This window comes from Notechis scutatus, chromosome 5 (assembly GCF_049901735.1).
Source record: "Notechis scutatus isolate UNSWTSFEM ecotype Mainland chromosome 5, rNotScu1.2, whole genome shotgun sequence".
Taxonomy (NCBI): Eukaryota; Metazoa; Chordata; class Lepidosauria; order Squamata; family Elapidae; genus Notechis; species Notechis scutatus.
Genome location: NC_142013.1, coordinates 39,355,769 through 39,379,355, shown reverse-complemented (window position 1 = coordinate 39,379,355; position 23,587 = coordinate 39,355,769). Strand labels below are relative to the sequence as shown.

Genomic DNA, 23,587 nt, shown 5'->3' with positions numbered 1-23,587 from the left:
ATAGATGTGTTTAATTATTTAATTTAATATTATCAATCTTTTTTATATGCAATTTTCTATTTAAATAAATTGTGCATAAACAAATACAGTATATCATCAAACACTAGGTTAATTTGCTGCTACAGTGAGGGATGTAAATGTGAATTAAGATCAGTATTATCTTTATAAGCACATTTGTGATACATACTACCAATTTGAAGTATGCATTAAATGGCTTAATTATACTAAAGAGATTAAGAAATGAAGATTTCTTTTTTCATAATGTTCACATTTCTGAATGTTCAAATGGTCTGAAAGTAACTGGTATATGCTTTCAAGTCTCAAAATATTAAGTAAGTTATTATTTGGAGAAGTGAGAGCATTTTGGGCTGCAGCATTTTAGCCAATGTTAAATATTGAATATTGAGTTGAAATAACTACAAATCTATATATATATATGCCAAGCGAAATACCACTCATGCATCATCACAAAATCTCCAGAACTGTAAAGCCTACAAACTTGAAATGTTCCTTTTGGGTTCTAGGTGCTCACTAAGAAAGGATTCTTTGAAATGACCATCAGAGCATTAATATTTCAGATATTATTATTAACACGCTGTGATGCTAAGGAGTTCTACTCCCTCTCCCCACCTGAAAAGAAATCTGTGCCACATGAAAAACACAAGCAGAGGAGAAGAGTTTCAGTTTTAGTTTCACAGCAGCAAGCAGCTTTAGTACAGAACAGTTGAGCTAAGCCACACCCAGACTCCTTACTATCTCCTTCTTGCTCACACAGCAAATATGGTTTCAGTTTCCAAACAGCCCTCAACTCTCCCACACACTGACATGATACTAGCCAGGTGATTATCGATGGATGCTGGTAGACAGGAGCAGAATTTTCCCCCTTATTTTCCTCCCAGAGAATTAAGCCCAATCACATAGTTTTGTAGCAAAGCACAGGTATCGAGCTATACTGTATATTGGAAAAACTAACTTCTTCCATGTAAACATCTTCAGAGTTCATTTTTTAGGGTAGTTCTGTCATATAATATCTATCTTCTCGTGGATAAGTTTCATGGCTGAAAATGAGGATAACTACAAGTAGTTTTCAACTTAACATTGTTTAACAATAGTCTGGAATTACACTAATCAGAGAATGGGTGCTTTACGGCCCATAATGCCATTTCAGGCCATTGCAAAATATTACACATCCACAGTCACATTATCATGATCTGGGTGCACTTACAACTGATTCCCAAGAGCCCTACAATCATGTGATCACCACTTGCAATATTCTCTGCTTGCTGGCTTCCCTAGAAAGTCAATGAGAAAGCCGGCAGAGAAGATTGCAAGCGGCTTCCACCTGCCACACAGCTGAGATTCCCTCCCAGCAGGCAGTTTTTGACAATGAAAGGGCTATTTGCTAGGAGGATACCAAATACACACTGCTTCAGATGGTTTCAAAAAATGACTGTACCATTGATACCAGAGGTTTTTCTTTGGGGAGTGATGGATAAAGAGCTGGAACTTGTTTTGATAAAACTGTAGTGAAAGTGTTGCATACACAAAGATGCAAAGTTTTGGCACTGCACACATTAGAGAAATGGCTGGTGAAGATAAAACTTGCCGAGATAGCTAAATATTATCATATTTTACATCATATATGTGTGTGTGTGTGTGTGTGTGTGTGTGTGTGCAATTTCCTTATTCAGTATATAAATCTATTGCTGTGCAACAAAGCTTATCAACTACCATTTGTTATAAAGTTATTAAAATAGGATTTTACTTTTATACTGTCTTTACAAGTGAAAATTTTGGTCATCTAATAAAAATGCATGGTTTTGTGTCCAAATGCATGCTTTTCATAAGGAAATCCAGATTTTTTTAATGAGAAAAACAGCTTTTTTTATAAGCCAGTAAGCAGGCTAATGTGGTTTTGAACATTATATTGCAGTATTCAAACATTAGTCTTCCTTTCCCCTGTAACAGCAGTGCCCATTATTCTCACTTTTCAGCTACATAAAAGCTTCTATCCCTTAGCTGATTTAGTTAAAAGAGAAAAATAAGAAGATCCGATAGCTATGAAATAAAACATTGTAATAACCTAAAATCAAGATAAAAGAAAAATTAACCAGCCTAATTACCAAATGGAATCTAATATAGCATCAAAGTCTGAAGTTCCACCTGCTTCTCATATATCTGGGAAACAATTAAAAAAAGATGGCAGTACTTGGATAAATTGAGAAAGACTGTCTTGCAAGCACATTGGTGCTAAGCTAAATAGAGCTGTATAGATTTAAAAACCCAGCCCTTCAACTACAACTGGAAATATACTGGTAATCACTGTAGCAAGCACCAGTCACATGCTACATGAAACTCTCCTTCATTGATATATGGATTACTATATTTTGAAACAATTAAGTTTCCAAATTGACTGCATTGTTCCAGGGAACTTGTTTAGCTCACTGCAGTTATCCAAAGAAGTATTCTCCTCCATGCTGCATCAAGAGCCCAGGATGGATAGGATGCGTTGACTCTTTCCTATGACATCATTTAGCTGAGTCTGTACTAAGATATAAAAGCCAGACCCCGGGAGAGACCCCAGCTTTTGACTCAGCTCCTTTCAGTCAGTAGCTGTGTCTCTGAAAGCGTTCTGTTAGTTAGCACTCACCAGCTATCTTCAGTTCCTTTTTTCCTCGCTTCAAGCAGCTCCCAGGGCAGCTGCTCTTCCAGGAGAGCAGGGCTCTCTTCTCCTGTAACGTTGGGAGCAGCGTTGCCAGAGCGCTGTTCAGGCAAGTTGGGCAGCGTCTGTAGACCTCCCCCACGCCTGCGGTTTGAGCGGTCTAAAAAGCGATCGGCAAACAGATAACAGCATCAGCCAGCTGATCGTGTGGCCAGAGGCTGCCCTTTCCTTTGCTGACTTCGCTCGGGGCTCTTTATAGCCTAAGGAGCGATTCTTCGATCTCGGAGCCTGTTTCCCATAGTCAGCGGCCATCTTGGATTGAAGCCTTCCATGAGGTGAGCGGCCATATTGTACCCTAAGGGGCTTAATAGAAAAATTTATAAACAGTTTCTTTCCATCACAAGAGCCTTTTATTCTACAAATGGAGCAAGAAAAGGGTCAGGCAGAGCTCCCCCCCCCCAGTGGAGCAGTCTCTTAAGCCAATAAGAGAAAAAGATGTAGGCAACGCACCCAATCGGTCCAGAGGGAGGTGGCTGCTAAAATCAGAGCTAAGGCTCTAGCCCCTAAGAAGGCAACTCAGGCTGAGTTGAGGGCAGAAACGCACAGACATGCAGCCCTACAGTTCAACAAAACTATTCAACAGAAGGGAGTGCAATTACAGCAGGTTTCAGGTGATACCCGTGGGCCGCAGGCAAGCCCTCCCAGGGGAGGAGAAGTTATCTTGAACCTTTCCATCCTCCATCCTGGTCTCCTGGGGCTTTGGCAGTACAATATGATCCTCAGGATCTAAGCAGATCTGGGCCTTATTTCCAACAGGCTTCTGGGCCCTATGCTCCTCCCCCTCCCCCCAGGCCTCGAACCTCTTCTCAATCTAGGCCTGAAGCCACCTTCACTCCCACAGCAGCAGGCCTTCGGCCTTCTGCCTCTACCTTTGAGCATAGACCAGGGAATATCCAAGAGGTTGTCTCAATTGGCCATTAGGCAGGGATTGGCTGAAGGCTTCAAGCAAATTCTTCGACCTCTGGAAAGGGCTCAGGCCCTTCTCCCTTCTCAATCTGTAAGTTACCTGCCTCATCACCCTGATTTAGGGCGAGACCTTTGACCAAAATCTTTCAGAGAAAGAGGACTCTCGCCCAGAGCAGACATCCTCTGCATTGGTCTTCAATCCTTCTCTCTTCAGGCCATTACTCAGCAAGGCCTTGGTTACTGCCAAGCTGTCACCAGAGGAAGTGGCTCCCGAGCCACAAGGAAATCCCTCTAGCCAGGGAGACGCATTCTTCTCCAAGCCTGTAGTACATGCAGGGGTTTTGCTTTCTCCACTTTGCTCCTGGTCATGGTCAAGGAACAGTGTGCTTCTCCTTCGGCAGGTCCTCGCCCATCTTCTCTGGATAAGCGTTCTACAACATCAGCGCAGGCCTGCACAATGGCCTGGCAGTGCCTTCTGTTGACATTCCGGCGCTGCATGGGCTATTCGGCCTTCAACAGCAGCATCCTTTTTTCACAAGGGCATCCATACGGTGGCTGCACCAACTCCAGATTAGATTGCCTACATCTGACCTTCGGTCTCACCAAGACCTTAATAAGATTATCGCAGCGGCGGAATTCACTGCAGATGCCACTCTCAATTCCGCCAAATTTGCATCTAGGGCCATGGCATCTTCAGTAGCAGCAAGAAGACTGTTATGGCTCAGAAACTGGCAGGCGGTGTCACGCCGTAAATGGAAGCTGGCTTCAGTTCCATTCGCGGGCGATAAGCTTTTTGGTGATGCTCTGGAACCATATCGCATTGAAACCAGAGATAAACGTAAGATTCTCTCTTCCTCTGGGAAGAGAGCCGACTATCGCCCAGCTCCTTATCGCCCTCCTGCCTTTCGAGCGGAGACCTCATCCCGCTTTCCCCAGTCTCAAGAGTCCATAATCCCAACGCCAAGACCAACATGCGGAAACATCTGGCAGGCCACAACCCTCTACTGGTAAACAGCCCTTTTGGGGGAGTTGGGTTCGTTCCTTCCGTCGCTTTAAGTAATCCCTTGTTCTCCCCACCCATCGGAGGTCGCCTAGCCTTCTTTGCCTCCAAATGGGAGGAGTCAACAACGGATGCCTGCATGCTCTGCCCTATTAGGTCAGGGTTACAATTGGACTTCCTAATGCCACCCCCAAAAGGGGGAAAAAATCTATTTTTTTTGAGCTGGCCTGTCTCTCGGGACATTTCAAGGCAAGACCTCATGAAACAGGCCATTCAACACCTTCTTGAAATCCGAGCTATTCAACCTGTTCCCCCCTCTCAATGGGGATGTGGGCTTTACTGTCGCCTTTTCATCGTTCCCAAAGCCTCAGGGGGGTGGCGAACCATCCTGGATCTAAAAATTCTCAACCAATTTGTAAAATACAGACAAATTAAAATGCAGACTCTGCATTCTATTTTAGAGACCGTTCGGGAGGGCGATCTCCTCTCTTCCACTGATCTCATGGAGCCTTCCTCCATATCCCCTTTTGGCCTCATCATCGCCAATTTCTCCGTTTCCGTTATCAGAATACCCATTACCAGTATCGAATACTTCCCTTCAGCCTCTCATCGGCTTCAAGGGTCTTCACAAAGGTTCTGGTGGCATTGATGGCATCTCTGCATTCTGTTCCAGTAAGGATCCAATGCTATTGGGACAACATTTTGATTTTGTCCTCCATCCCTGCAGCCCATCGGGATCTGCAAATTACCCTGTCATATCTCCAGAGCCACGGATTTTTCCACTCCGTCCTCTCCAATGGTTCCTGCTTCTCTACCAACGAACAGGAACCGGCCTCTCATCCATCAAGGTCCCGCTCCTGCCACAAATCCGGAGATCTCTCAAATGGTGGCGTTCCCCGTTAATCTAAAAGGGACTCCCTTTCAGGGTACCAGAAAGGCTAGTGATAACCACCGATGCCAGCCTCCTGGGTTGGGGGTCCCATATGCAGTGCCAGATAGCTCAGGACCTTGGTCCAGGTCAGAGCTGGCCCTTCCCATGGCTAAAGCTCAGAGCCATTTTTCTAGCTCTCAAGAATTTCAGGCACTCAGTGACCGGCTCTCATGTTCTAGTCCTTATGGACAACATGGCTGCCATATCCCATGTCAACCGGCAAGGGGGGACGACATCCAGAGCCCTCATGGGAGAGGCGCTACAGTTGGTGTTATGGGCAGAGAAACATCTGTTGTCAATCTTGGCGGACCACATCTCCGGGATCGACAACTCCCAGGCCAACTGGCTGAGCAGGAGCATAGTCGACCAGGCAGAATGGTCCATTCCTCCGTCTCTATTCAGGGACCTTTCCCTCAGATTTGGAACGCTGGTGGTGGATCTCTTCTCCACTCCTCAAATCGCCCAGGTCACCAGATTCTTCACCAGGTTTCCTTGCCAGGGAGCTAAGGGGACCAATGCTCTTTGGTGCAGATGGCCCAAAAGTCTCCTCTATACCTTTCCCCCGTTTCCCATCATTCCGGCAGTAATTCGGAAGATGTTGGAGGAACGAGCGGAGCTCCTCCTCCTGACACCCTATTGGCCAAGGACGCCCTGGTTTGCGGACCTGGTCAACCTATCGGGGGCTTCTCCTTGGAGGATCCCAGCCCATCTAACCTCCCTTCATCAGGGGATTCTGCTCCACCCAGAGCCCCTGTGGCTCAAGCTGACGATGTGGCACTTGGGCGGCAGCGGCTAGGGGTGGCTGATATTCCTGAAAGGGTCATCATCACTATCCTGGCATCTCGCAAACCTTCTACAAGGCGCATCTATGATGCCACCTAGAAGACCCTTCCCGAGGGTTCCTTAGGGAGGGTCTCTCTCCTGCTTCAGCCCAGTTGGCAGAGGTTCTTAGATTCCTTCAGCATGATCTGTAGAAAGGTTTGGCCCCCAACACCTTAGGTAGGCAGGTTGAGGCCCTCTCTTCGGTTCTTTCATGGGGTTCGCTTCCTTCCTTATCCCATCACACTTCAGTCAGGAAGTTTTTTTGAAAGGGGACTTCCAACCTGCACCCCCGGTGGTTCACAGGTATCCTTCCTGGGATCTTCTTGAGGCCCTTAATGCCCTTACGAAGCCCCCCTTTGAACCCCTTAGAACATTGTCTCTCTGTTTCCTGACTCTGAAGGTAGTGTTCCCCATTTCCATCACTTCAGCCAGGCGGGTATCCGAGCTTGCTGCTCTTTCCATCAGACAGGACCTTTGTTCCTTTCATGATGATAGGGTTGTCCTCAGTCTGGACCCCTCATTTCTTCCAAAGGTTACCACCTGTTCCACAGGTCCCAGGACATTATGTTGCCTGGCTTCTGCCCCCGCCCACACCATGACTTAGAGCAGCAGTGGCATCCGCTAGACGTAGGAGGGACTCTTAGAATATACATTAAGCGCACTTCCTCCTTCAGGAAGTCAAAAGCCATGTTTGTTTCCTTTTCCCTTCTCGCTTGGGGCACAAGGCCTCTTCTCCTACTATTAGCAGGTGGGTCAGATCTTGTATTGAGCAGGCCTACAAAGCTGCGGCCCTTCTGGTTCATCGAGGTCTGACGGCGCACTGTACCAGAAACGTGGCCACTTTGGCTGCCTGGGCAACCCAAGCACCCTTGGAGATCTGTCGTACGGCCACGTGGACATCTCCGCCTCCTTTCATCAGATACTACCGTCTGGATGTCTTTGCCTCGGCAACTTCAGCCTTTGGCAGACGGGTGCTTCAACGAGTGGTTCAACAGCCGGTGTGATGAGCCGGACGAGGACCCGCCCGTGGACATGCAAGCTTTGGTATGTCCCATCCTGGGCTCTCGATGCAGAATGGGCGTTGGTAGAAGTTACCCTGAACGCCCTTTCTATCTATGCTGCGAGAGAGCCCAGCCCCTCCCTTGATTCGTCCGGAGGGGGTAAGTCTTATTTCTGTATTCATTTGTGCTTTCAGAGACACCTTTCAGTCTGTCAAGTATCTTCGCCAAAGCTGGGGTAACTTCCGGGGTCTGGCTTTTATATCTTAGTACAGACTCAGCTAAATGACGTCACAGGAAGGAGTCAACCCATCCTATCCATCCTGGGCTCTCTCGCAGCATAGATAGAAAGGGTGTTCAGGGTAACTTCTACCAACACCCAATCTAAGTGCAGGAGTCCTGTGGCAAGTTACTTCGCATACAGAATACTTCTGATATACAATCTTCTCTTCCCTCCATGTAGAAAAGGTTCAGAAACATTTTAATTTAATCTAATTTTTAACTTCATTTATCTAAATCAGGACAGGTTGTATTTTTCATATATGGTAAACCATTTTTAATAATCTTAAAGCTTCAAAAGAAAACAAAAACATGTAAAAAGCAATTATGGCTTATTAAGATTAAATACAGCTTGAAATATTATTCACCTTAAAAAAAATTACTTTATTTTTATTAACGTAAGCTCTTACGAGAAAAAACAACCTTTTTCTTCATAGGAGCTCAAGCTGGCTAATAAAAATAACATGCTTAAATAAAAATTCAACGTTTCCTTAAAAAAAAGAAAGAAAAGAAAACTACAGATCACATCGCAAAGGAGCTTATAGCGGTGCCTCATTGTTCATATCATCTTGACATCTTGACTCATTCATTATTCTGAAAACACAGCAGAGCTTAAAGCTTGCAAGACTGATAAGAATTTGAACAATGCTTTGAAGTTCTTTAAAAAAAAGTCAGAGTCAAAATTCTCAATTGATTAGATTATAGAGCTGCTCACAGGACATGCAAATATGTGCAAATATTTTTCATGTCAAGTTTTATTCTAACACATGAGGGTATTCCTAAATTTGGCTGAACTAAATTTGGCCAAAAAGTGCTTCCAGTCATAAAGTCATAAAACTTTTTCACCTACAAGGCAGATCAGTGTCTCAAGAACCTTTGCTGCTGCCAATGGTCATTATCCATCAAGTTGGTGCTGACAGATTATCTCCAGGATAATCTGTACTAACTTAGTTTTTCAGGCTTTCCAACTGCGTTCCTATCAATACTCTAATTAAATCCATCTATCTTGCAACTGATTAAGCCTTTTCTCTTTCCTTTAATCATTGCTTATTATTTATTAATGTAAAGTATTTAATCAGCTTTAACTTAACCAAATAGCCCTACTATTTTTTATCCTACCCTATTCTGAAAAAAATCTTAATAACTGTATGTATATATGTATCTCAACACCTAGTGCATTTGTGTCTCTTTTACCTTTTTGGTAACTACACATTCCTCAGTTTTAACACAGCTTCAAGTTTAGTCCAAGATTTTCCCAGTCTTTTTTTCCTATTAGACCTCTTACCAGATCTCACTATTTTAGTTCATGACAGTCTTCTGGACCCTCTGCTAAGAGACGAAGAAAATGAAAATGGTTCTCTTTCCTGACTGGTGGTAATACGTTGTACAACGTTCGAGAACTAAGCTTTTTCTCTTCTCACTGTTCAATATCTACATGAAAACAAGTGAACTCAGGAAGAGAATCCATCTTTTAACAGTGGATTACCAGTTTACAGTGCCATCTTGGGCACAGCAGGACATGTGATCATAATTCTGTTAGGGTGTGGATGGAGTGACACAAGTTTAGGCTAGGTTCTAGCAAGATAGACCATATGATTGAGAAGCCCCTGAATTTCAGATTAAGTCCTCTTAACTCTAAATGGGATTGTGCTCTCCATAAACAGTATGAAAACAATATGAAACTTTTAATGGACGTGATGGAAGAACAGGTTGAACTTATGGCCAAAAGGTTTTGCATAGTCTAATGGATTACCAGAGCAGCCTTTTCTGAACAAGAAGCTTTACTGATATCCAGTGATGATATTTTCACTTCTCATTTAGATTTCTGTAGCATGCTCTACATCAAGTTGCAGAATTCTGGTAACTGCATGGATTTTAATAATCTTTCGGAGCAGGTCCAATGCTAGTGACATTACATGTAAAGTTCTACATAACTTAGGTCCTTAGATTTTCTTGTTTCTTTCCTGCCCACAATGCTTTTTTCCCTCAAATAATTCGGACGAGAAGCTTGCAGACTGTGATTTTGGTCATCATTTCACAGTTATTCTGAATACAACCAGGCAGATATCCCCATGCAATGTCTCAGAAATTCAACTACCATTGCTAATGTGTTTAAAAGCCTGCACTGAAGCATAAAATCAGATAAGTGTCAGGATTAGTTCATTCAAGATGCAAATCTTCAGATTAAATTTGAATAGTTTAGTCAAGATTTGCATTTTAACTAGCTGCCTTTAAGTCTCTTTAAACATTAAGACCCACTCTCTCTCTTTCTTCAGGATTCTCTCTGAAATAGAGATAATGTAACTGGTTCAGATTAGATTGCTTGTAATCACTTTACAACATGACATATTGAGGAATTGCTACTGAAACATGCAAGTTTATAAAAGACAATGTTATACAAAGGAGAGGAGAAACCTAAATTGATAAGTACTATTACATAGCTTCAAATTTAAGAATTAATTTCATTATCCCTGTTTGGGCAATCTACACTTTTCTCACATTGTAGAACTTGTGAGTACAACACATTGTCCTTTTCTAGCAATACCACCTAGATGCTGAAGTCGTTTCTTCAAATATTTAGCTCCTGGATATAAAGAAGTGTTACATGTTCTTAAAAATGAAAAAAAAAAAAAAACCTCACTGAGATCAGGTCTATCCCTTTATGTCACAAACTTTGAGGTTTTGTATTATCATCTATATCAGTGGTTCCCAAACTTTTTCAGTCCACTGCCCCCTTGGTGCTACAAACTCATCCTTGGTGCCCCCCACCCAGGGGTGGGATTCAAATATCTGTGGGCATGGCCTAATTTGAGGGTGTGGCTTGCTGGTCACGTGACTGGCTGGGGGTGGCTTACTGGCTGGACATGGCTTGGGTAGCTGCCATCAGGTTGATGCCAATGGCAAAAAATAACTGAAAGGTGATCATTTTCTATGAAAAGCAAGGATCCTCCCTACTGTCATTTTTCTGTTGGAGAATTTCTAAGGCACATAACAAGAGAGGGAAAAAAGAGAATTTAAATGTGCAAGTGTCTATCAATATTTTGTTTTACAGTGGATTAATTGTTATGTGCGCTTAGATATACGAATACACTGCAGTACTTTAAGCATGTGTTTTGAATTACTATGTAACAGGGGAAAAAACCACTCAGCTGCTGTTTCAGAACAATATACATCCAAAAATAATTTGTGATGCACAGCTTTATGCTAATCTTCTATTTTTGGGTAATGGATAATTACTAAAAACCGGAAAGGTAGTTATAAACTGTGACATTTCCAAATTTTATTGCACTCTAAATATCAACTGCTCTGACCTCTTATTAAACACTATTTGTTATTCTTATTCTACTTTTTCAGGAAAAAAATGCTCTCAAAATACATTGTAAGAGCAATAATAATGCAGCCCCTTGCCTCAGGCTTATTCTTAAAATGTGATACACAATCTAAAGTGAAATGATTGGAGAAAATAAAAAGGCATATTTTACTGAAAGACTGCATTTCAAAATTGGGACAACCTATTCTTTTGAAACTTGAGGTAAAACGTCTTACTCAAAGAGCAAGATGACAAACTGGGACATGTGGATGGTTGCCTGTGCCATAGAAACACAACAGAATCCAGTATGAAAGCCCCAATTTTTATGAACCATTGTTAGTCCAGCATTAAATATGAATTTATCACTAGTTATTAATGTATCACAGCCCATCCTTGGTCTAAAAACAAAGGCAGATGGAAAGCATATCTAGACACACTTGGAGAGTTAGTGATGATTTTCAGAAGACTGTAGTTTATAAACTAAACTGTTTAATAAATACCCCTGAAGGTAGAAATTATAGATATGGAGACTGGATGGAATTGAAATTCTTGGACTGTTTTCCTGTGTGTCTTTTTTAAAGACGCTGATTAGTGGATTCAGGTAAATGTCAAAGTACAGTAGACTGTTAAACAGCTAAAACAAGTCATGGCATTCTAGAATGCTACATTCTAAACTTTCATGATTTATTAGAGAGAGAAAAAACTTTCTTCCACAAAGGGAACCTTAGCATCTTCCACCGCTAAAAATCAACTAACATATGAAAAGGCTGTTTCTAACTATGAAATGCTATCTGTTCCTCATAAGGACCCCATGAATGAAGCTCCTCCAGCACACATATAACCAGTGCCATAGAAAAGAGAAAAACATCAATGCGGATTGGAAAGTATTCAGAGCTTAAGGAAAGGACCATAACATTTCTTGTACTTTTCTGGTTATTAGATTACTATTTTTATTTCCTGTTAGAAGAACACAAATTGGGACATCTAGCAGCTTTGAAAGTTATATCCAACCGGTCAAAATGATTTCTGTTACCAATTAATGACAAATTAGCACTTAAGTTTATTTATGTACATGTAAAATTTGGATGTGCTACTGAAATAGATAATATTCAACACCATCACTGTTTTCACTCCCAAATCTCCAGAAGTACTTTCAAATTTATTAGGCAGAAATTCTCAGTACCACTGATTATCAAAATACTAGGAATAAGGAGCAAAGAATCTCAATCACTGCTCTAGACTCTAATTTAAAAGGGTTCCCCATGTTCAATCTATAGAAGAAGAAATGTACATTGCTGGCATTCTATATGCTCTTAAATCATGCTTGTGAAACATACTTATGTGTGTTGTCTGACTGCATGGCAACTCAGCTATTGAACTGAAAAATGATCATGCTTTATTATCTGTTAAGGAAAATATACTAATATACTGAGGTAATACACTAAGTTGATCAAAGCCAGATGTCTTGAAGTGAGATGAATCAAGAATTCTCTGCAGTGAGAAAAAATAGCAACCTAAGTTCTAAGTTGACACAAAACATTGCAAAAGACAATACTAGTTTCTCTGAAGGTTCAACTACACCACAGATGACAATAAAATAAATCTGCTCAGCTTTTTAGCACTAGGCTTAGAGGAGAGGAATAGTGGACTGACAGCATCTCCATAAAAGTGGAGCCAAGAATTGCAGCAAAAAACAAGGAACTGCTGGGATCAGGGAGCTCTAGAATATTTACAAAGCAATACATGTAGAAGTATCCCAAGAAATATCTACATCTTCTTTTCAGCTGCTGACTATCCAAATGCATTAAAATGTGAGCTGCCTTAAATTGGATTATTACATTGTTTAATTTAGTGTCAACTCTCTTAAAGTCTTACCCTTATGTTATTCACATAGGTGATTACAGACAGTAATCAGAGACTATTGAATATAAAAACAAAATTCTTTTTGATTTTTTTAAAAAAAGACTAACTAATCTGAAGTAAAAATGACTTATAAATTGTATATTCAACAAGATACTTGTAGACTATCTGAAAAACACTAGCACTTCTTTTTCAGTTAACTCAGTTAATATTTTATCAGATTAGTTAAAAGAAGGCCAATCACATAACAGTGACTAAATTATAATTTTGGCGATACGCAAAGGAATTTTATTTCTCAAGTCTTTTCAAAAGTGTGCAACAAAATTAAATTTATTCTAGTTCTTAAATTTAAACCTTCACTTCTATGATTTTTCAAACTTAAAATCATCAAATTTAATGTTTTAAAAGTTAAAGGACAAACATATGTATTAGTCTTTTGAAGCAAAACAATTGAGTCTTGAGAGATTTCAGAAAATTACAACTGAATACATTATAATTTTTTTAACTGTTATCAACAAGGATTTAGATTATCACTATTTTGTCAGTGTTTAAAAAGCTACAAAGCTTCATCCTATGCATTCAGTCTGCTGAATGAGTTGTTCCTTTTGATATCTAAAAAGAATATGCTTTTTATGTCTTGTCCCATTCTTTGTAACATTAAGGACACAAAAATTACGTCAGGAACATTATGTCCTCTGGAGTACACATTCACCTTAGATATACTTCAGGCTGCTTCTTGGTAAGATGTTTAAGGAAACAAGGCTTGCAATACATATATTTCCTCTCCTAATAAAAGTGTCATGCCCCTGTTGGAATCTGATTCTGAGGGGAGGTCGAGCAGCTGACAGGGAGTGGGACTGTGGCTCTGGTGGCTGTGGAAGAAACTGGGGAAGGGCACAGTTCGGCTGGGCATTCAGAGGAAGACCCAGGGCCACCCCCTCTTCATCCTAGGGCATGCAGGGAGGAACGGAGAAGGGAACGTGAGTTACGTGGTTTATGGGGGAGGAAAGGGCCCTGATCCCCTTCATTAGCTGCAGCTGGGAAAACTGTTTAAAAAGGCAAACTGCGCACAGGAAAGCGTCTTCCTAACTGTGTGTGTTTCATTATCTTTTGGAAGTCTGCAATTCCTTATCCTGCCCTGTTTTGTTAATTGCTGCAGCATGGTTTGTGTTGGTTTTATTTATAATTTAAATTTACTTTGGGTGCAGACTGAATTTCTTTTCTTTAAAGACTGTTCTTGGGAGAATTTTTTCTCCAGCTGATGATAACTGGACATTGGGAGCCAAGTTGAAGGTATTAAAGGGACTTTACCTACTTTTGTGACTTCGTTGCTTTTGTGCCATGCCCTGGGTCATTACAAAAAGTATCTTAAGCTTACACTGGTAGCTATTTATTATTATTATTAAATGTCATCCTGCTGGTCATTTGTACATTTGGCTATTCTGCTTTCTTCATTTCAAAGTTAGCTGTGGGAAATGCATGTACAACTTATCAAAAACCTTTTTTTTTCCTTTGCGGAATACCTACAAAGACACTGAAATATCACCAATATGCACCACACCATTTAAAGTCAGAATTGGGAAATCTTACCTTGTGTAGACCATAAAATGCTTACAGGCATAGAAGCCACATCCTTGATCTTTATCCAGCTGTTGTTGCGCTGTCTGCTCCATGATGAAATTACACAATAATATTCTCCTCTATCTGTTTCAGAAGTCCATTGGATTCGTAAGCGGAAGATGTCTACCTTTGGTTTAGAGAAAATAATTTCCCCATTCTGAGCACGTTGTTTGCTTTTCTCGCCAAGTACTAGTGTCCAGTCTGCATCCATAGTGGCCAGAAGTTCATATTCTACCACTTCATCACTGCGTGTGGGCATCCTATAGTACCAGGACACAGTGAAACGAACATTTGTTTCAGTGTTCTGTACCTCCATGATCCTACATTCAAGCTCTGTGGGATCCTCAGCAAACAGGGGTGTTTTAGAAGCATTCAGAAACACGTAGTAATTTGGTTCTATGTAGGTTTTGGGAAAATAGAAAGAAAGCCAAAGTAACAATTAAAAGTATGAAACAGAACTAATACAGAATATAGGTTATATCTTCACATACATCATGATTTTAAATTGCAAAGCTTCTTTAGTATTTAACCAGTTATGGCAAGGATTTGGATTGTACCATCAGCTAATTATGTCTAATTCTTCATGGTATTACAGCTAGTCCTCGACTTACGACCACATTTGAGCCCAACGTTTCTGTTGTTAATTTCTGTTTGTTAAGTGAGTTCTGCCGCATTTTATCTTTCTTGTCACAGTTGTTAAGCAAATCACTGCAGTTAATAAGTTAGTAACTCAGTTGTTAAGTGCATCTGGCTTCCACGTTGACTCTGCTTGTCAAAAGGTTGCAAAAAGTAACCTTGGGACATCACAATGGTCATAAGTATGAACCAGTTGCTAAGCATCTGAATTTTGATCACATCATCGTGGAGATGCTACAAAGATTGTAACTGGGAAAAATGGTAATGTCACTTTTTTCAGTGCCATTGTAACTTTGAACGGTCACTAAATGAACTATTTTAAGTCGAGGACTATCTGTATTTGCCAGGCAAATAACAAAAGATTATGTAGTACAAGTTTGCTTAACTGGTTATTTGGTAACATAATCACACACGAATACTTAAAGCATCCTTTCATGTTGGTCAAGAGAAGATAAAAATAAAACATTTCTTTATTAAGCTACCTGTGCATATATTATTAGTTTTCAATTAAAGAATGATGATGAAGTTTGTTACAGAAGTTTAAATTTAAACACTATTTCATAAACCCTCAATTAACTTAGTAAAGATACTGATTTAATATATGCAAAGACCTTTTCTAAAATTCAAAACATTCTGAACTTGTTGTGGCTCGCTGGCAGCCTTTGCAAACAGCAGCAGAATCGGACAGTGGGGAAAAACAGGGACCAGAGTCTGGGAGTCTGGGGAGGACTCGGACGAAGGTCCTACATCTGATACAGAGATGGGGCCGGACCATCTGGGAGTTATGTGCTAATTCTGGAGCCTCCAGAATCTGGCAGCAGTGAGGCAGAGGAACAAGGGGAGCCTGTTCCAGTGCGCATGTGCACAGAGCTGCCAGAAGGCATGAGCAGCTAAGACAAAAGAGGCGACTCGGGAGTAAGGCTTGGAGGTGATTGCCCCTCCCATAAGGTATAAAGGAAGTACAAAGGTAGGAAAACCTTTGCAGGAAGCAAAGTCGTTCACTCTGATCAGTTTGGACTCTGAAAGCTCCATGGTGAATTTGTTCTGTTTGGTTTTGGAAAGACTAATTGGGACTTTAGTCGTTGGCAGCACTTCAAGTAAGATAAGGTGCATTCTTATCAGACGTCTTACAAAGAACTTTGGCGGACATTCCTGGGACTAATTATAATCAGTTAAGACTCATTCCGGTCTGTGAATGACAATAATTCACAGCCATTGAACTAAAATAAAAGAGTTTTGGATTTTATATGTGTTTGTTGGTGTCTCAGGAAGCCATGGTCAAAACTGAACTTCATTTCAAATTGAGAAAATTGTTTGTTTGTGCACTTTATGATATATGTAAGGCACGAAATCAACATTTTGGATGATTATACCCAAGTATACCAGATTTTTTTTGCAGAGTTTTAATTGTTGCTATTTATTTTCAATGCCATATTTAAAGAGGACAATATCAACCAAACAAATAAATGTTAAGACAGTCATGCACTTTTACTTACACATGATGCTTAATAGCTCTGAAGTAAAATCAAGTTGCATTAAGTGAATCTAACAGCTTTTAAAGTTGAACTATGTCTGATAATATCATGATCATATTAAAGTGGATAAATATGTATGTGGCCCTAGTATAAATCACTAGAGTTGTTGCAGACAATGCTAGAGTCACCAAACCAGATAATTTCCAACATGGAAACATGAATAAATGCTTTCTGCTCTGAAGAACAAGAATAAAGTTTAGGGAAATGAAGTTTTAGTCAACTCCACAAATATTTGCAAGGTTTATAGAAGTGGATTGCTAGGTAAAAATTTGCCTTTGAGAATAGTGTACCAGCAATGCTCTTGACACTGACTCTCTGACTGAGGATTTAGAAGGAAGGAATAAAGGCTTGCTAGATAAGCCTCATTTCTGCACTCTGTCAACTGTCAAAGAACAGCCTTGCTGACAGTTCAGTGAATTAATACCCTGCCAAGCTCTCAAACTTCTATCAAGGAAGAGCAGGAGGCTGCTGATGAAATTTGGATACAATTTATGTATCTCCGATGGTAATTCCTCTCCCATTTAACTCACCCAGGCAATACAAGGTCATTAAAAATAGCTTTATCCTTTACTTTTACCTAAACCCAAGTAATAATTGTAACAGAAGGAAGCAGAAGCTCCAAGTGGCTATAGACAACTTTACAAAAGCAGAATAGAAGTCTCTTGTTCAAGCCAACTAGAGAGTAGGGAGACTACAAGATAATATCAGAAAAAGAACTTCGCTGGAAAAATAGTTGTACTTCTTTAAATGTGCCAAGCACACAGTCAAGTAGATTAGCCAACAGCAAACATGAAATGGTCTATCTTTCCTCTGTGCCACACAGAAGCCAGCACACCTCCAGACAAAATTGTTCTTTTTCTGTGCACTAATAATATGCAGACAATTCACTGCACGAAATGATCTACTTCTCCAACTCTCAGCAAGAGAGGAATCTCCCTGTATTTTAATTTAAGAATTTACAGTCTTCATATTACAAACTCTAAATTCTCATGTACTTGGTGGTGAAATATCCCTTATGCATGAGAAAACTAACCCTTACCTCCATTTATATAAAAAGGAGGGAATTGGGTCATTTTAATTTCTGGACCTTTTTCAAATTTTATTTATAATTTCAGTACACAATGATTCTGGGAAGCTTACAATTAAAAAGTTATAAGAAAACAACATATATTAAAGAAAAGACAGAAATAAACACCAAGTTTTAAATAGCTTATCTTAAACCTTTTAGATACTAAATGCTAGTTTATTTTGGCATTTTTATTTGTATTCTGGCTGCCTTTCAGGAATGGAAAATAACATATAACCCTATCTATATAATATTCCATCAATCAATTTTCCCGCAGGCTTGAACCTGTCTCAACTCACTCATAGTTATTGCAACATAATGTTGCAATGTAATGATGTAACATAATGGTGCAATGTAATGATGTAATGATGCAAAGCAATTCCTAGAAAGAAACAGCATACAATCCCCTGATTTCATCACATGCCATGCCAAATCAGAATCAACAATATTACAATTTAGCACCCCAAATCTCAATGAACTTAAATGAGATGTTTTTCAAGTAAATATAAGCAGTTACACAAATACTACTGGACTGCACTTAAGGTAACTGGGCATTAAATACAACAACCATTCCAGCATTGCCATTTCACTGTTTCAAAACCTATACAGAATTATCTGGATTTTAACTGAAAAGTAAAACATGAAGAAACTTGATTTTTTAATTAACATGAAGAAACTTGATTTTTTAATTATTCTAGAAAAGGTTTTGATATATCAAGAAAAACTTCATAGAACCACATGGATCTTCACTAACATGTGCTTTAATCTTCTGTAACTCTTATGCTTAAATGTTAATTTTTAGTACATTTGCAGAAAAGAAGGCTAGCAGCTTAAGAATCCAGTTCAGAAAATAGAATAAAAATTATTGACAATGTTTATATAGTTATAGAAAAATACTGAAATTATAAACATTTTTCTATACAAGTCTGATATTCACCCAATTCTCTTTTTATATTGTGTGATACCACTTTGCATTTCTGTTTCATCAAATATAGAATTATTTGAATATTTGAATTCTAATGTTGCAATTTCATTCCAAGAAGAAAATCTTAATTGAAGGATAAATTTGAAAAATAGTATCTGTCTTTTCTTACACCATGTTTCATTATCCAAAAATAAAATAAGCAAGTTAGAAAGCAAATTTCAAGACAAAACAACTGACTGGACCAGTTGAGATTTGATCTGTGAAATTGTGAAAAATGTAATTTAGATGTTTATATGTTCTGCTTTTTATATTAGGGGTCACCAACCTTTTGGACCTTAGGGACCAGCAAACTCATAATTTTAAATCCCATGGACCACTAATATGAATTTTGACTGGTGGTGGCTTGCTGACGTTTTCCCAGGGTCTCTGCAGAAAGCAGCAAAGACCCTGGAAAAATCCCAAAAAAAGTCTGCAGGAAAATTCCCCAGCCCGTTTTCCTACTGATCAATCATTCTTTATTTGGGATCACATGATACCATCTCCAGCTCCATTCTCGGGGGAGGGGGGGAGAAGAGACTTTTGGCTTCATGCAAGGAAAGCAGCAGAAGTCTTTCTTTCTGTCCTCCAGACTCTGCCAGAAATGAGTCTTTGTGAGACTTGTTGTGCTGGTGGAGCCAGTGATGGGATTCAAATAATTTAACAATAATAATTTTTCTACCCTAATTATTTCTTCCAATAACTACTTCACCAAACTGCTCAAAAAGTTAACAACCGGTTCTCCCAAAGTGATGCGAACTGGCTAAATCCCACCACTGGGCACACCTTCTTGGAGCAGGATGCCTTGCAGGGTCCCAAAGACTCATTTCTGGCAGTTTGGGGGAGAGAAAGACTTTTGCTGCTTTCCTTGCATGCAGCCAAAAGCAGAAGAAAGAAGAAAGAAGCAGCCCGGTGGCCAGGCAAAGTGTGTGGGGCAAATGGGGCAAGTTCCCCCCCCCCCCCCCCCCCACTACCTCATGTTGTTCGCAATGCAAGCTATGCAAGCCTTGTATTTCCACGGGCCATGTGGGCTGTACAGCCTTGTGTTCCTGCACAGCCTAGATTAATTGGGGGTGCTTTGGGGGTGACACTTTCCTGCGGACCACCAAAATTTTCTTGCAAACCAACAGTGTTCCCAGCCAACTGGTTGGCGACCACTATTTTATATAATAGCAATACCTAAGTGACCATTTACTGAACATGAACTGATAGAAAAACTCAGTAGTTTAAAACATTATTACAATTTATTATTTTTAGATGTCATCTAACATCTCCCAACTGATATCACTAAAAAGTTCTTGTTCAAAATATAACACAGTAGAAATGCATCAAAACCCATAATTCCTCATCATAACTTTCATTAAAAAAATCAATACCAAATTAAAATAGACATAATCAATCAGATGCAAGCAAAGCAAAGATATTTTATCTCTAAGTAGAAAACACCATAGTTTTGCTATGAACAACTTTTTTCAATCTAAACCTTAGAAAAAAAATTGTCACCACAGAATGGCCTCTTTCTTTTTTAAACTGTGAAACAAAAAACAGGAATTACCATTATTGTAGCATGATTAGCCAGCTAATGCCTTCCAATGTTTAATTCTCATCAAAACCAAATAATAACCATGTCATAATTGTCCATAGAAGTTGCAAATGGCAAGAAAATTTCATAGAAGTGCCCACATAACCACCAATAGCTAAACTTAATTCAAAAGTTTGTTTTCCTTCATATCCATTTACTCACCCAATGTCACCACTTCCACAGTGACTGGTACCGATATCTTCTCTGCTACCTTATGCCAGCTGCCATTGTGTTGCGGCACCCACAGCGCTGCTTGACAGTAGTAGTAACCAGAGTGTTCAGTGCCTACATCACGCATCAACAGGTTGTAATTACTTCGATCTACATGGCTGGGGCTGATAAAGGTGGAATCACTAATTACCAAATCACGGTCAGCATTCAGCAAAACCTGAGCCTCTGCCATGGTGCCATCTGGAGATTCATTGAAATACCATGTGATTTCTGTTTGGAAAATACCACTTCTGTCTGTTGTGATGTTGCAGGTAAGTTCAAGGGATTCTCGTTCCATCACAGATATATTGCTCCTGGTGATGAACACTTCTAAAGCTGCAGAATTGGGAACAGGGAATGAAGGAAACAACATCAAGGATTATTGTTAACTTCCAAGTGTAACTCGACTTGCAGTTCACCAACTATGTCCCTGTCAGCTTATACAAGTGCATATAATTCGCTGTATATACATTACTATTCATGAGCAAACATGTGTATTGCTGAGTAACATGGTTAAAGCACTAACCTATTAAACTAAACTGGTTTCTATTCTTGTATAATAAGTGTATGCAAATATATATTACAGCTTCAGTTTTCTTGCAATTAATGGCACCATTTTTTCTCTTATGTTCTGATACTCCAGACATAAATATTTTTCAGCTGAAGTACAAAAGTAGTCTACCTTAGACATTTAAGATGTAAGCTACTCTTCAGATGTCTTTTCAACAGATGATACTTCATTAAGTTGATTTCAATTGAAATTTTAGGTAGCTTATTTTGACAAAAATAGAATAAAATTCAAACACAACATTTTATGCCATACCAATTCAAAGAATTTTATAAACCTAGAGTTGGAAGAGGATCTCGGAGATCTGCTAGTCCAGCCTCTGTCCAAGGCAGGAATCCTCAGCCCATGCTGTGGAAAAGATTGCCCAACTTTTATTTGAAAACCTCCAGTGATAAGAGCATCCATGCTGTTCCACTGTTTAATAGCAAGTCAATCAGTGAATTTTTTCCTTATATTCTTTTTTTATATATTTTCCTCTATAGGAAAAATCTAGCAGCCAACAGAACAATAAAAATGCGGTCATATGTTAAATGTGTGTGCCTGTATGTCTGTATGTATGCATATGAATCATGATAAATATATCTTAATCGGGCCAATTTCTCATGCTGTGGCTATATACATAATATCTATGCAGAAATGTATACTCACATGTTGGTTTCACCACCAAATTTACTATATCAGCAGTCTTCTCTTGGATCTTTTGCCATGAACCATCTGCCCCTTTAACCCACTCACTCACTCGACACCTATAAGCGCCTTCGTCTGTTGGAAGAGCCTGAGACAGAGACAGGCTGTAAATGTCATTAGCCATAGCATCCAGGCGCACATCCCCACTGATATAGCGGTCACTGTATTCTGAGCCAGTCCGGAACTTGCCCTCATGTGTCAGGGAAAGGATTTCTTGCCAGACAAGGTTACTCTTGAACTCCCAAGACACTTGCAGATGGGTGTGTTCAGTAGAATTGGTAGAAGCTGAGCAACGTAATTGAAATGTATCTCCTTCTGATACGTTCCAAGTTGATGAGGAGTAGAAGTTCGATCCAGTAACAGTTAAGCCATCTGCAATCACTATTTAGAAAACAGAGGATTGTCAAGCACACGATTATAATAAACGATTTCCCATGCCTATTATCCCTTGTTTATTTTAGTTTGAAGATTGAAGAGGTATAAGATAAGATGAAAATTTGTGGGAGTAAAAATTTAAAAAGAAACGTATAAGTTAAGGCACTATGTCATATGACTGGGTGTTGGTTCCTTTAAAGGGAATTGAAATAGTAATCAACAATTTAAAAGAAATTTGCACATTACTAAGTTTCAAAATTAATAAAGAGAAAACTAACATGTCAATCAAACTATAAAAATAGAAGATCAAGTAGAACTAACAATCAAAACATGTTTGAAGATTGAGAAAAAGGTAAAGTATCTGGGTAACAATGTGATAAATATGAACTGCATAGTTTTTCTCTTCAAAACAACTACAGGAAATGAATTTTAAAAAGAGACGTTAAGATGGGAAAAACAGAATTTCCGTCATAAAAATGAATGTCTTGCCTAGAATGTTTTCGCTTCAGACAGTACTTGTTTTGACAACTGATGTACCATTTTAAACCAGACCTGGGCATTTTATAGCCTGGAGGCTACATCTAGTCCAGGGGTGTCCAACCTTGGCAACTTTAAGACTTGTGGACTTCAACTCCCAGAGTTCCTCAGCCAGCAGAGTGAGGAACTCTGGCAGTTGAAGTCCACAAGTCTTAAAATTGCCAAGGTTGGACACCCCTGATCTAGTCCATGGACCATCCCTTTCTGGCCCACCTAGAATGGGCTGTAAACGGGATGTGCGAAGGTCAAAAATGGGATGTGCAGAGGTCAAAAATGGGATGTGCAGAGGCCAAAAATGGTGCATGCAGAGATGGCGATAGACAGTGGCAATGGGCGGCGATGGGCAGTGGCAATCCCCGCAGCCTGGAACAGCTGATCAGCTGTATTCCGGGAGGCCAATCCAACTGCCAGTCAGCTGCACATGCTAAATCATGCTGTGCTGAAGCTGACCAGGCTGTTTGCTGCAAGGAGGCAAATTGCTGGGAGGCGGAGGCAGATTTTTTTTTTTCTTGTTTTCCTCCCCAAAAGCTAGGTGCATCTTATGGTCTGGAGCATTCTATTAGTGCAAAAAATATGGTAATTTGACCAGAGGTGCCTAAACATCTGCCTGAAACTGTATCAGTAGGACCCACATGTTAACATTCAACGCCAACATTCAAAAGAAATACTTTCTCCACAGAATTGTACATTCAATTATTCAATTTGCTTAGAAATATAGTTATTGATAAAATATATAAAACCAATAAGAAAATATTTGTAACACTTTGGTTTAAGTCTAAATCCCTTTAATGGGCCCCTTCCTTCAGAAAAAAAAAGTAAACTAGTTCAACTGTGGCCAGGTCACATACCTTAATTCAGAGTACAATGTCTATTTGCTGATTTTCTGTTCGATTTCCATACAAAATGACATGAACATATCTACATTTAATATATCTACATTTAAAATCTATTCAGGTTTAGACCATTTATATTTTCTACTCAA

At 39.7% G+C, this 23,587-nt stretch overlaps 1 protein-coding gene across 2 annotated transcripts in view; it reads right to left on the bottom strand.

Moving 5' to 3' along the window:
* Positions 1–23,587, bottom strand: part of PTGFRN (prostaglandin F2 receptor inhibitor) — a 102,731-nt gene that overhangs the window by 39,570 nt on the left and 39,574 nt on the right. The window contains exons 3-5 of one of the 2 annotated variants that reach the window (XM_087966590.1): positions 21,655–22,074; positions 20,391–20,774; positions 14,419–14,844 (exon numbers count right to left, since the gene is read on the bottom strand). In XM_087966590.1, coding sequence (XP_087822716.1) covers positions 14,419–14,844; positions 20,391–20,774; positions 21,655–22,074 — 1,230 coding nt within the window. The remainder of the gene's footprint in view (positions 1–14,418; positions 14,845–20,390; positions 20,775–21,654; positions 22,075–23,587) is intronic. The other variant, XM_087966591.1, reaches the window with a different exon arrangement.